This window comes from Trichoplax adhaerens, genomic scaffold, assembly GCF_000150275.1.
Source record: "Trichoplax adhaerens TRIADscaffold_28 genomic scaffold, whole genome shotgun sequence".
Lineage (NCBI taxonomy): Eukaryota > Metazoa > Placozoa > Uniplacotomia > Trichoplacea > Trichoplacidae > Trichoplax > Trichoplax adhaerens.
Window position 1 is genome coordinate 382130 of NW_002060969.1, and position 14653 is coordinate 396782.

At 34.3% G+C, this 14653-nt stretch overlaps 3 protein-coding genes across 3 annotated transcripts; 2 read left to right on the forward strand and 1 right to left on the reverse strand.

Annotated features, from left to right (window-relative positions):
- Positions 1–1362: 1362 nt before the first annotated feature.
- On the forward strand, positions 1363–5633 carry TRIADDRAFT_61807 (uncharacterized protein; the record flags this gene model as incomplete). The annotated part of the gene is made up of 11 exons (XM_002117713.1): positions 1363–1451; positions 2234–2292; positions 2681–2730; positions 2863–2895; positions 3143–3212; positions 3536–3693; positions 4918–5020; positions 5107–5150; positions 5225–5308; positions 5390–5473; positions 5550–5633. The coding sequence occupies 11 exons, from the start codon at positions 1363–1365 to the stop codon at positions 5631–5633; spliced, it is 858 nt and encodes a 285-aa protein (XP_002117749.1).
- Positions 5634–6664: 1031 nt separating this feature from the next.
- On the reverse strand, positions 6665–8058 carry TRIADDRAFT_61808 (uncharacterized protein; the record flags this gene model as incomplete). Its single annotated transcript, XM_002117756.1, has 5 exons — positions 6665–6910; positions 7004–7156; positions 7220–7268; positions 7384–7517; positions 7837–8058. 5 exons carry the CDS (start codon positions 8056–8058, stop codon positions 6665–6667), a joined length of 804 nt encoding a protein of 267 aa, XP_002117792.1.
- A 1566-nt stretch (positions 8059–9624) lies between these two features.
- Positions 9625–12317, forward strand: TRIADDRAFT_32954 (uncharacterized protein; the record flags this gene model as incomplete). The annotated part of the gene is made up of 12 exons (XM_002117714.1): positions 9625–9693; positions 9962–10145; positions 10288–10376; positions 10458–10525; positions 10717–10767; positions 10848–10993; positions 11126–11261; positions 11361–11430; positions 11515–11571; positions 11672–11767; positions 11914–12047; positions 12146–12317. Coding segments are annotated over 12 exons (1272 nt in total), but the record flags the coding sequence as incomplete, so codon positions are not given.
- Positions 12318–14653: the final 2336 nt, after the last annotated feature.

The following is a 14653-nucleotide window of genomic DNA, read 5'->3' on the forward strand; positions in this document are numbered from 1 at the left end:
CGTAATGAAATTACAGAGATAGCGATAAAATAATAAGATATACATCAACGTAGCCCAATTTTGAACTTAATGTGTCTTTTATGGAGACATGTTTACTGACAGTGAGTATATGACTAAGACTCATAACATGAGTATATTTCAGACAATAATATCGTTCTAACTTTACCCTGTCTACTTTGCCTTGCAGATTATTACTTTGTATTCACTCACGGCGCTGTACGTCTATCACATTCAATAGTTGGTGTATGTGCGGACCAAATGTGCAGTCTTCGATGATATTGCCACTTTCCATGCCCAAAAATAGTAACTCCAATCTACTGTTGACTCCGTAACAGCAGTAGTGGTAGTACTGTTATGACTGTAAATACAGATACGAATGTGGCAATGTAGCAAAGCTCAATCTACTCTGATTCACACAGCACTGTAATGTAGTACAGCTACGCCTGTTCAAGGTTGCTACGGCATAGCCACAGCAGGCGACAGCTACAGTACAGTAGATTGAGTTCATTACCGTAACACAGTAACATAAACATTACCGCGATACGCAAGTACAGTTTAAGTGTACTGTACAGTATGTACTGTACACTGTACAGTACAGTACAGTGTACGGACACTGTAGTAGTACAGTACAGTATAGTACCGTACAGCACATGGAAGATTTATCCTTATGGCTCAGGTACTGTACTGTACTGTACTGTACAGTGCACTGTACAAGTCGTACGCTACCTATCCAGGAGTCTACTGTAGACTAGGACTAAATAATGCATGACGATGTATGATCAGCTCCAAACTCCGCTTTAAAATATGGCGATGAAGACGAGGTGTTTTACTTTGTCATAGTAGTTTAGCTTCTAAGTACGGTACAGTAGTGAGAATAGAGTGCTCAGCATCTGATTTGATACCACACAGTGTAGGAAGTGATTCAGTGACATCATTATTTAAAGTGAGGTGATAAAATCGAGGTGTTATACTTCCATGTCTAAGTGTTAGTCAGTTTCATATTAAGTGAGATGACAATATTGAGAACTTTAGTCACTTAATACGGTACACTAAAATGTAAATAAATATGGTGCTAACTATGGAATATGACAGGCTCGGCCGCAGTACCGTAATTTACACTGACCATGCTCAGCTACTATATACAGTACAGTACTGTACTGTACAGTACAGTGTACACTAGTGTACAGTACTGTACAATACAGTACAGTTACGTTACACCATTCGTGGATTGGTTCAGCTGCTGATGGTACTGTACAGTGTACAGTACGGCACAGTACTGTACAGTACAGTACAGTCATACTACCGTACTTAACGTTAAATCACAACATACTGTACTGTACTTCGCGTAATTATCGTGGTAAAATGGAGGAACGAAAAGTTCTGAACTTGATTTATGATTATTTTGAAAAAAATAAATTCTTTAAAAGTTCTAAAACTCTTGTAGAGGAAAGGTAACTTTGCTATTCTATAGATAGAGTAAAAGAAAATGCCCGCTGCGCCAGTTACACCATTCGAAAATATTCAACCGTACTAGAATTACCGTATGAGATTCGTATCTAATATTTGTGAGCGTACAATTGTAATAATAATTAATAATTAATTATAATTGATCTTGGATCTACAGTACAGTATATGTACTGTATTGCCTTCTACCTTCCTTAGAAACGATTTTGTCTGTGAATTTATGTATTACCATAATATTGTTACGAAGGGAAATGCGCTATAGTATTAGAATACGAGCGGATGAATTCTTACCATTCAATAGCTAAATTATGTACTGTACTACTAAGTTGATGCACAGCACGGTACAGTAAGTTAATTTTTAAGATATTACAAAATATGCAACTTCTCATTAATTTATAATTTAATTAATAGTTTAATATAGTACCGGTACGCGTATGTGTATACCACTGTAAAGTAGCTAAAGATTTCTGTAAACAAAAACGAGTTAGAGCTTGAAAATGGTCCCTGTTTTGCCATTATTCACCAGTTATAGAATAGCTGGGCAGTATTTGAGATCCTTTATACAGACTATGCAATATGCAGTCTCTATATATCTCTAGGCAACATACGATTAGTATATTGCTACTGTAGCGTAAATATAACAAACATCTCCATCTCTCTCATCATAACGAATGTACAGTACTATTGTCTATTATTTTAAGTGTGTGTGTGTATCATCAATAGGTCGGCATAGTTAGTTCTGATGTTATTGTATTCATTTCTATTACAGTGGAATACCGATCAACAAGGATATAATAAATAGCACCTTTCCTTTGCAGCATGTGCTAGGTTTGATTGAGCATGATATGGAGATGAGCACTATAATAAATTAATAGTACTAGTGCAAACTCCCGTCGCTTTGCTGACGGTTTACGATAATATGCTCATTTAACAGATAGTACTACTATTTGTCGTAGACCTGTCAGAGGTTCAGTAACTTTAGACCGAGTAGTGTATTGTAGAACATGTACTAAAGTGGACTTAGGACTTTGAGAATACCTCAGCCGCGGTATGTTTAACTTTAGGGACAGCTAATCTTGTAATGACCTAAGTCAGAGTTTTATTCTTGCCCTTTTTGTCTGTCAGCTTTATTATCTAGATCATAGCTTATTAATAAGGCTAGCAACTACAAAACATGTGTTACTGTACAAAATGTAACTGCTGCATTTTCTTACAGACGAATATGAAAATTCCAGTCGAATCAATATTTCTCTCCCAAACGCTTTGGTTAGTATAACGTTTGATGCAATGTTCACTGTACCAACTTCAGTATGCCTCTTATAATGGTGTACACACTTTGGCTGAGTTTTTTGATGAACAACTTGAAATTTGATATACGAATATATTAACATTTTCCAGCTGTTACCAGGAGATAACACCTACATTAACAAGGTATGCTACAACGAAAAAGACAATTGATGAATGTTTGGCCTTTAAGGATTAAGTTAGGATAGGTTCATTTGATGACAGCATAACTGAAGAAGTTTAAGGAGGGCTTTCTGCTTCAAATTTACAATATCTACTATAACATCGTGAAATTAAGCCAACACCTACAATGATATAATCATGTCTATAGTATGTCGTGATTTTAAGAACAGAATTACCCTATTTACAATTTAGTTTATCTTTCGTATTATAGGCTTCTATGTCTTTAAATTACATAACTGAAGGTGAAAACATTCTCTCAACAAATTTCTCAGACGATAGAGGTGTGAATAATCGTTAAAAATACGATAATAGAAATAGAAATTATCTTACCTTTGAAATAACGTTTAAGTAACTGTAACGTAGACTCGGCTCTATACGAATGTTTTTTGTTATGACTTTGAAAGTATGCTACTTTTGAAACTGTGTTATTGATACTTTAGTTTAATTGCAGAACTTTTTTAATTTTCATATTTGCTTTTCTGACTATTCATCATAAACGATATTATAATTTAGACACTTTTCTCAGCTGCAAGAAGGTATTCTAATAATATACTAGATAAACTTATACTTTCTAAAGTAGTATTTCAATTTGTACTCCAAACAGATCTTATTCTAGGCACTGCTAAAGGAAAGACAATTCTCATAAAAATTCCAGAATGCATTGACGGTATCAAGGAAGAACAGCTTATATTAAATGCTAATACATACCACAACCATAAAGGTGGAGTCTTGGATGTAGACATCAATCCGTGTCGTAGGTTGGTTTGCTATAATTTTATTCTGTGTATTTATGTACTAGCAATAGAAAGATACTGAGTTTAAAGCTACACCATGAAATAAAGTTTATGAGTACGGGGAGTGCTCATCACCATAAAGATATTTTAGATATGCAGTGGTATTTTTACGGTTCATTTAAGGAATAATATGTTGGTTTTAGGTTATTCTGCGTTAAAGTTTTTAATTATTGAATATACGGTAGTGCTTACTACAATTTGGTATCTGTAGTCACTCTATACTTTACCATTTCAATGTTTCGCAACCGGATTACATCCGATTTCGATGTATATGTTTTGCCTTCTGGTACAAAATAGTTAACTAGTAAACCGTGTACGATAACGTACAAAAATGATTTTGAATGAGACAATTGTTTTATCTTTACAATTTCGTGGGTGGAAACTTGCTTAGACTATTTTTATCTGGCGGTATGGATCGTAAAATTTACTTGACGGAATTATCATATGAAGACAAAAAGCCATTACAAGAGTGGTCAGTACATAACAAGTGAGATATTGTAATGTAAACAACTTAATCTTTACACCGTCAGGTAATTTCCTCAAAATGTTGATAAATGTTTCACGGAAGCACTTAACGTAGTATAATTCATTTTTCATTAGCCTCTTATAGCCGTCTAAACTCTAAATTGCAGTATCTCCTTGACTCGAATTTTTTTATGATATTGTATCAAAGATACGTTGTGAGAGTTAGATGGGCCCCATCTGGCAAAAGTTTCATTTCAGGTTCCTACGACAATAGTGTCAACTTTTTTAGGTAAGTAAATAAAATGTAATTCTCCCTTTTCAGTCCATAATTATTTAACAGGTACATGTACAAGATTAACATATTAATATTTTTTAAAATACAAAATTTAATATCAGAGAAGATAAAACAGTTACGAATCATTATTATAATGTGAAAGCATTGAAATTTGGTGGAAGCGTAGAAGCAGTCTGTTTTCTTAAGGTAGTCCTTATTTCCACAAGATTCACATTTTATATGAAACATATAGTTGATGTAGCTTACAACAAGTGTATGTGTTAGAATGAGGACACTGCTGTAATATCCATTAGAAATGATCATCGGCTACATATTTTTAACTGTGACGACGATCCGTATCAGGTTAGATAAATTTTTTTACCGTGCTGCTGACAGCTTAGATACTGTACTGAATGTAATACTTTTAAGCCTGTTGTAAACCGTCCTTTTTAGACGCGATGTATCAATATGAATGCTATTGGTGACAATTTCGTAAGCTTCACAGCTATGGACATATGTGTGAGCCCAGATAATAATTTTGTAACTGTAGCAACTGGTAAGCTGTTTATCTATAGTAAATCTGTAATTGCTTATAAACTTACGCGTTTTTACCTGACTATTTGCTACCACTGTTGTACTTAGACACCAGTCGCATCATTTTATATGAAATTAAAACTGGACAGCAGGTCGGTTAAGTAAATGTTTTAATATTATTAAGAAATAAAGTTATATTCAATTTAAAAATGTCTTTAACTTTTAGCTATTAAATTTCTATGGAGCAACGAATGACGGTTTTAGTCAACCCAGACACTGTTGGCACCCGGATGGTCACTACTTGTATAGTGTAAGTATTAACTCAGTCGATTCATTTTAGATTATACCTTATGCAGCAAAATAACACTACGTTTTAATATTTCTTCTATAGACATCTCAGGATAATTGTATCTATGTCTGGGAAATATCTACTCAACAAATAGTATCGAAGTTGAAAGTACACACTAACGTAGTGGTAATCTCCTTTATCTTCGATATCTTTTACTTTAATGATTTTCTATGATCTCAAACGCTTCTTATTTTTATTGCAGCGTCATATATCTATCAGTGACAAACTAAAAATTCTAGTTTCTGGAGGTTACGACGCTACCGCAGTGTTATGGAAACGTGTCTGACCTGTTATCTCTCGGTATTTGAGCTCTTATATGCGACAACTTGTCCATACTGTTTTAACCAAAAATAGCTACGGCAATTACCTCAAATCTTGCACACATGTACAAGCTGCGTAGTTAATTAATGCTATTTGCATACCAAGTGGTAGTAACTTGCAAAATTAAGCCATCGGCGCTAGATAAGCTTTATAAAGTGAAAATGAATATCGATTGCAGTAAAAATGTTTAGCAAAATTGTGTTGAGTGACCAGATATTTATAACTTTATGTGTGTGGGGATGCAAAGAACCGTCCGCAGGAATTATAGTGTCAGTTACACATCATAAAGGTTACCTCCGATTTAGGTTAATTTTTAAGTTCTTCTATTATTGTTTAAAATTAAAAGATTTACTTATTACAATTCTTTTCGGTCTGCATCCCGTAATTAGGCGGCTGTTTAATATACTCGTATAACAAGGATTATTTATGATACCTTTAATTACTGACGACCAACTTCAAATAACAATATCAAAGCTATCACTCATTTCATCACAGGCCACTAAAATATATCTTACTTTCTATTACTCATTTTATAGGCCAGTGAAATACATCTATATTTAAGGTACTAATACTGCATTTGCAGGAGGTTGCGCCATTAGTAGTCTCTAATCAGTATTTAAACTATTTGTAATTATTTCAACGCAGACACATGCATGTTGGTAAAAAAAGCATACAAGATAGATGGGAGTTTACGTAATATTAAATCATCATTAACGGTAATTATAAGATATTTCACAGCTCCTTTCGTGACTAAGATTAGATGAAGAAACGTATTCTATTCTTCTGTTGTAACAATTAAACAATTGTTTGTAATTACTATTTAAGTTTTATAACTATACAAAATTCGAATGATACTTAACGGTGCAGTAAAATCTTGAGTTAACCGTTTCGAGGTATCGTACTGTATATTCAATTCAATTTAATCTAGTGGAATCTCCGTAAATAGGTGTGCTATCGTACATCACTTCATAGCACCAGTGTTACAATATATTGCATCTAGGAATTCATTGATAGCAGATCATTTATTGCAGCATTAACATTCCAACCATTTGATGCTAGCACTGATCGAATCACTTCTTCATCAATAGTTGGAAACATCCCCTTGATGCTTTCCACACTTGCAGTAGACTCATATGATGATGTCATCTGACTGATCTGTGCGTTCATATCATAACCCTGTCTGTTACTGGTTTGAGTAGGATTGGGTACGGCATGCTGTTGGACCGGAGAACCAGATGGAGGCTATTTTGAATATTTAAATATCCATTTTCAAACTTTTTAAAGAAGTTACCGACATGACGATCTGTCAGCTAAGAAAGCAACACCAATACATACATAATAGGATAAAATCAATTTGATCATTCCCTCTTTGTTCTCTCCTTGCTTTCCAGTTAATGAATACCAGTCTTCGACCGTTTCGTGATTCATCACAGCTTCAGGAATATTAATGTGCATCCACGCAATACGATCATCGCTAACAATGGACCTCTGTGGAAGACCCATATTAGTCTAATCATATATTCATCACTCATTGCATTGTTTTTCACTAACCTCACTATAAATCTCCAGATATATAGAGTCTACACCTGATGGAAGCGGACTATATTCCAGCAAAATCAGAATATCATTAAATGGTAGCTCACGTGTCATTCATTATAAACATTTCAATAATTAATTGAACCATCGTAGCACTTTTACAAAGGATTATTGCTTACAAAGTGAATGTCTTATTCCATCTTGGAGTTTTAGAACCATTGCCATCCGTTGGTGTTTCCATAACATTGTGGCCTACTCGAATTTTACAGTATGGGTCCATGCGGGTATATCCATAATTCTTAACGAGCTTTGCCTAAAAACAAAAATGATCTCCACAGTTTCTCTATTTAAGTATTTAAAATGTGACAGATCATAAAAGATTACGCACACGCGTAATATGCAACTTGCGGAAACTTCAAATGTATGTTAAAAAATACTGAATCGTCATCGTTTTCATATGCTACTCAGTTTAGTACCATAGTGTATGTTGTACAATGAACGTCGCATTAATTAATTACATCAACATCTAAAAAGCCATCACTTAAAGAGATTTACGCGTATACTGTAAACAGAAAAGTATCGAAAGTTCATTAGAAAAGTTTGCAATTTCGAAATCAGTATAGTTGCAGTACCTGTGCTACTGTTATCTTTAGTGTTCCCTGCGTTTGCACAATCGGATAATAATTTATTGGCGAAAAATGAACTTGAGATTGGAACCCAGTCTGCTGGAAAGGAACAACAGGCCTTGAAGAAGATATTCTTAAAAAGTCATCGGATAAATTACCAGTTACAACTTTATTCCGCCATTTTTGTAATTGATTGTTGTGATTACTATTTGTCTGGGTAACCTCCATTTAGCAAACAGCTAATATTGGTAATTTCCTTAACTTTATTAACCTTTGTAAGAATAAATCGAAAGTAATTTAATAATATTTTATCGAAGAGAACGCTACAAGCTGATAGTTTGTAATAAATCGGCACGTAGAGAGCAGGGTTTGATTAGGGACTTGTGAGAGATCTTAGAGACAGTCCCGGTAATAAATTGGCCTGTACGAATTACAGTACAGTACAGTACACTGTACAGTATAACTTTGGTAAAACTAAAATTGTTAGCATACAGTACAGTACAGTAAAACTCAGACAACATGATGGTCACAGGACTTTATAGAGTACTGTACAGTGTGAAGTACCGTACGCTACAGTGTACAGTACTGTACTGTTAGCGAGTGCATCAGTACAGTACAGTGGCCTAAAGGGACAACTTAATCCTCGATAAAAATAGCTATTTCGGATGGTCTCTCAGAAATTTCACTCTCCCCCGTAGAAAATACGCTTTCCTCCAGAAAGTACGGGGGAAAGTGTAATTTCTGAGGGACCATGCGAAATAGCTATTTTTATCGAGCATTACGTTGTCCCTTTTGGGCCACCGTACATCGGGGACTTCTCAAGTAAAAATCCTTACCAAAGTCTCCTTTATGCACACTGTGCATGGTCCAATGTACTGTACAGTACAGTTATAACACACTCATTACAGCATATTGCACAACACTGATATACTGTACAGTACTGTATTTTTGTTATTGTTTTAAAACACTGTTCTTTTATTCCACTGAAGGGGACTTCTGAACGAAAATTTTTCTTCCTCCATAAGAAAAAAGACGGGACGGGACCCTTCACTATTCCGTTTCTTTTTTTGATTTGATTTCAGAATTTCAATTAGAATTGGAGGATTTCTGTTTAGTAGTCATTACAGTTGCGTATGGGCACTCTGCCTAGAATTACCTACTACTAACTGTGTGCAAAATCTTACATACGCATACAGTGTATAATAACGATATACAGTAATGTACACTAGTGTACAGTACAGTATATAGAGAGTAATAGTACTGTACAGAGTACAGTACAGTGTAAGATTTGAGAAATGTAAGAACGTAGATGTTGATGTTGACATCTACGTAAATGGGTGTGTATCAGACCTCTACACGAGCCGAACCATACGCCTATTAAAGTATTTCGTATTAACGTATTAACCTCTCTTGCCCGTACTGTGGTGTACAGTACTAAACTGTAAGTCTGTAAGTCCAGAGAAGTCCCGACACGTCACTAGTTCCAAGTACAGTTTGAAGTTCAGCTCCAATGGACTCTGTTTTAACGAAAAAAGCTGATTTTAATAATTATCAGAAGGTTAGGTGATTCTATACGGATCTGATTCAGATTTGGCAAATCACGTAAAAGCACAGTCTTGAGTCAGCATTTGCTTGACAAATAATACATAGTTAGCTAGTATGCGTACAGTACATATGTGATAGTTACTAAAAATATGGTTAAATCGCCATTGATAGAATTCACTTTTTTATTTTCTAACAAAAGTATTATGATCTCTGTAGAACTCAGACGAAATTGAATTACAATGGTGCAATACACGCACTGTATTATTTTCAGTTAACGAAACCGTCGGAACCCTTGCAAAAGCTCTCAAAATATTCGAGGTAACTTCACAACGATCGTCTTTAAGTTTTAAGTAAGATTTTCTGACGTCTTGTCTTGGATTAGGGCCTAGCAGCATGTCGCTTTTTTAAATTGATCAGATTAAGAAAACAATAACTTTCTTGTCGTACACGTAATTGTGATATCACATAGTTAACATTATCATACTTCCATAATTAATTAATAAGCACCGTTATACAAATTTACTACTATCTACCTTATTAATAATTATTTAAAGGCATTAGTGATTAGTTCTAACATTTTATACAGATCGAGAATATCAATCTTACGCACATTGAATCCCGGCCATCCAAAAAGCAAGCAGGATACTACGATTTTTATGTGGATTGCGAGTGCAGTAATACTGAAACCTTACAACGTGTTACGTCCAGACTGCAAGATTATGCAGTAAATGTGGGCGTTCTGTCAACTCAGCCTCTAAAAGATGATATTGGTGATAACTCGTCAGGTAAAACATTTTGTATATTAAATACAATGTACAATAACCGTATGGGCCCACCTTTGCGATCTCGCTAAATATAAAATGTTGTCAGCGTTAAAGTAACTAAGAAATTACAATTTATTTACCTCCTTAGTGCCATGGTTTCCGAGAAAAATATCTGACCTTGATAAGTTTGCAAATCGTATACTATCCTACGGTGCGGAATTAAATGCAGATCATCCGGTAGAGTCTTGCATACTGACACGTTATCTAAAATTTCTTATTTTTACTGATTTTAAAAAGGGTCAATTTACACTTTGATAGGGATTTAAGGATGCGATTTATCGTGCACGACGAAAGGAATTCGCTGATATTGCTTTCAATTATAAACAGTAATATCAATATTGAACCAATATCGTGCAGCTTTAAATTTATGACTTCCAATTTCTGTCATTCTTATTGTACATCAATAGCCTTTATTAATTTATTCGTATAAGCAGCATATAAATATAATACAGTAAATGTATAATTTGGAAATATCTACTTTAATTACTAATTGCGTCGCAAATATTACTTATTGCAGTGGTCAACCAATCCCTCGAATCAAATATACTGAAGAGGAGATAAAAACTTGGTTAGCATGTTATCTAAGTATAAAATTTTCATACGATATATATTAGATTATAGTAACAGACGTAACTCCAATCGAAATAGGAATACCATTTTTAGTAAGCTAACTACCCTTTATCCCACCCATGCTTGTGCTGAGCATTGCCATGTTTTCCCCTTGCTAATGGATAATTGTGGTTATCGGGAAGATAATATTCCGCAGCTGGAAGACATATCTAAATTTCTTAAAGGTGAAAACAGGTCTAATTTTGTACGCGTAATTCTTTTCTTTATATTACCAGTGTCTTATCGTTTAAGTAACTCTGGATGCGAAAAGGCAATTTTGGCTTACTTAAAATTTCTGATTTGTAAACCTATTTTAGATTGTACCGGATTTCAAGTTAGACCAGTCGCTGGTCTCCTTTCTGCACGGGATTTCCTTGCCGGATTAGCGTTTCGGGTTTTCCATTGTACTCAGTATATTAGACATCCAACAATGCCGTTATATACGCCGGAGCCGTAAGATGCAATTACACTAAATGGTTTATATTTAGGTTAATGCTAAGTGTTTAATACACCTCCGCAGTAAAACTTCTATTTTCTCAAATTCACTTTAAGAGATCTGTGTCATGAAGTCTTAGGCCATGTCCCCCTATTTGCAGATGGGAACTTCGCTCAATTTTCACAAGTGAGATAATGAGTGTCTTGAGTATTTTCTATGCAATTTTTAGAATATGCTACGTAACTCATCAAAGGTACTTCGCTTAAATAGGAGATAGGCCTTGCTTCTCTCGGTGCACCGGATGAGTTTATAGACAAGCTCTCTACGGTATTGTTAACTGAGAGCTGTATTTTAAACTGCATTGTATTTATGTAGCCCTACAGTTCTTTAAGATATAGTAGTAAACCCTTTCTCTATTCTGCATAAGCTCTACTGGTTCACTGTTGAATTTGGACTCTGCCGTCAAAATGGAGAAATTAAAGCGTATGGTGCTGGTCTCCTATCATCGTTTGGTGAACTGGAAGTAAATACATGTAACAATTCATTTAAGTATAAATTTTTTAATAAGTAAACCTGAGAAGTATCCTTAGTATTGATTGTCGTATTCGAATAATGTATGTAATGGAACCGTATTTATGATACATCATATTAACATAGATCTATTCTTAGTACTGCCTCAGTGAGAAACCGAAAATCCTACCGTTCGATCCAGACAAGGTATGTTCAACAACATACCCGATAACATGCTATCAACCGACATATTTTCTGGCCGAGAGCTTTGAAGACGCCAAAAAGAAGTTAATGTATGATGTGATAATTGCACTTGTTCAAAGAACTGACTTTTGCATCCACGTACACCTATTAAAGTAAAATTTTAAATGCTGTGATAACTGAATTTTAGTGCCTTTGCCAGGAAGATACCAAGAATCTTCAATGTGCGTTATGATCCTTATACCCAATCGATTGAAGTAATCGATAGCAAAGAACAAATATTGCACCTTATTAATGATGTCCAAGAGGAAATGGATATCTTATTCACATCATTAAGACAACTATCTGTATCCAGTAATTAAAATATCTTCCACTAGAAAACTTGGTTACCTGCAAACATAATTTACAATAAGAAATTTTCAAACCATATCGTATTTGTAATTTTTGATAATTGATAATACTATGGGAATATTTAGAGATTGCTATGATTGATCCGCAAATGAAGCACACTCGGTTTAAATTCGAGCGTTAGCCATCCGATAAATGATGCATAATAATATTAATTCATTAACCGAGTACACGTATCGTTACTGTGCAATTTGTTTGATCTTTCTGTCAATGAACTAAGTGGTTAAATTGTATCAAGTAGCCTAACTAATGAGCTGCTTGATAGCTTTATGCTTAGCGTACGATTGACGGAAAATCTCTTATGATACTGGACATACATGGGTATGCCTATATATAATTAATACACGAGTACTGCTTATAGTATCACAACCAAGTAAAAATTATAACTTTAGTATCATTACATTGCAGAAACAATGATCTTTTCAACCATATGAAAATAGACTTATCTCTAGTTTTGCTCGCATGTTACTACTTAATCGATACGCATTTAAGACGCAGGTATGTAGCTTCGCGTATTTTACTCAGTAACGCTAATAAAACTCACGTATTCCTGAATGAAACTGTAAATCTTTACATCAGATTATTTCTTCATTAATCAATTTATATCATTACGATGAAGAAATATGCGTAAATGTTCTAATGATACGGATGCGCAAGAATCTTAGAGTATCTTTGTTTACGACGGATTAAAGTCAGCGCTGCTTGAATATTTATCAATACTTGCTGCAGCATTATCTGTAAAAATATCACAAAAAGCTATGTTGTCGGCTTTAAAATTCACTCAGTTACTGATCAATATTCGTTATTTCTAATATAAACTAAACTAAATAGTGATACTTGTAGTACATACGATAAATGGAATATTACGTACTTTGTTAAATGTTAAATACACTTCGAACGAGGAAGATTCGACTTCATCAGTGACGAACAAAAAATAAAAAAAATTCGTTTATATTGATCATTGTACAGTAGTGCACACCTACCAGTAACAAGTAGCGCATATTCTGTTACCCCTTCTAATTCACAAAAGTGATGCCAACGAAAAAATGATTTTTACGGCGATTGTTGAATAACTTGCCTAAATCTGCTATCTGAAACATTAACATTCAGGCTAGTCTCTAGTTGTAACTTTAAAAGGATCATGCCATGAAAGTGCTTTTTAGGTATCTTAATGTGCAGATAATTGCTAAATCTGATGCCTGAAACATTTAATATCCAGATTCATCTTAGTATCATATATAAATGCATTCAGATGCATGCTTCCAAGATCGAAGAAAATCAATTTTTCTTCATTTGTATTTAAATAAAAAACTGTACCACACAATGTATACAAGTAGTCTGTACAATGGTGTGCTAAGATTAGCACATTGTACTTTGCTGAAACGTGGCCGACTTTCACGATACCACAGCACATACTGCTACTAAAAAATGTGCTTTTAAGATATCTAAGAAATAACATAACTGCCTTACATGATGTAATCAATCAGGAAACTGTAATAAATAGTAAAGAATTAGGAACGTTACAATTCCAAAGGTTAAACATATTCCTAAATGCAGTAATATACTTCTATTTAGGTTGTACTAGGGGCACTTCACCGCCCAATTTAGTCAGGAAATGTAAATTGATATAATCCTACTGTACTGTACACGTAACTATATTGACTCTCAACACTATCATATAAGTTTCGTTAGAGAAAGCCAGGGCATTTATTCAGCTAATTTAGCTGAAGAATGTAGCATCATAAGAAAAGTTTGTGATTACAAAAAGTCATTAGTTCACTGATGCTCTAAATTATTTTTAAATTGTTACTTCTGCCAAAAATGAACATTCCATAAAGACATCTGACATAAATACGTTAAGATCAAACTATGAACGAAATCGAACAGTCTTGTATTTCGTTTCACTGAAGACGTACAGCATTAATGAACCCACGCCAGGTTTAATAAAAATTAGGAAAGATGCGAAAAGACTCATGTAAAATGAAATATTCATCGAAATCTCGGAACTTTCCCTCGTTGTTTTGGCCTTTTCTTTGAAGCTGCGATTAGTTTTCTATAAAGTCAGATGTTTGCCAAATCATAGTAAGAATAAAAGGTGCACCCATATATCAAATTATAGACATCCAAGGGTAAATTCCCATTTTACTTAAAGTGTACTACCTAAGAAACGATAAGTACCTTTTCCTTTCAGATTTCTGTAAATCATAAGACGCCACAGTTCGAATAGGATCGCGTTTAATTGGAATTTTAGTTGACTTCTTCTTTCGTCTGTAGAATTTTAACAAGAAAT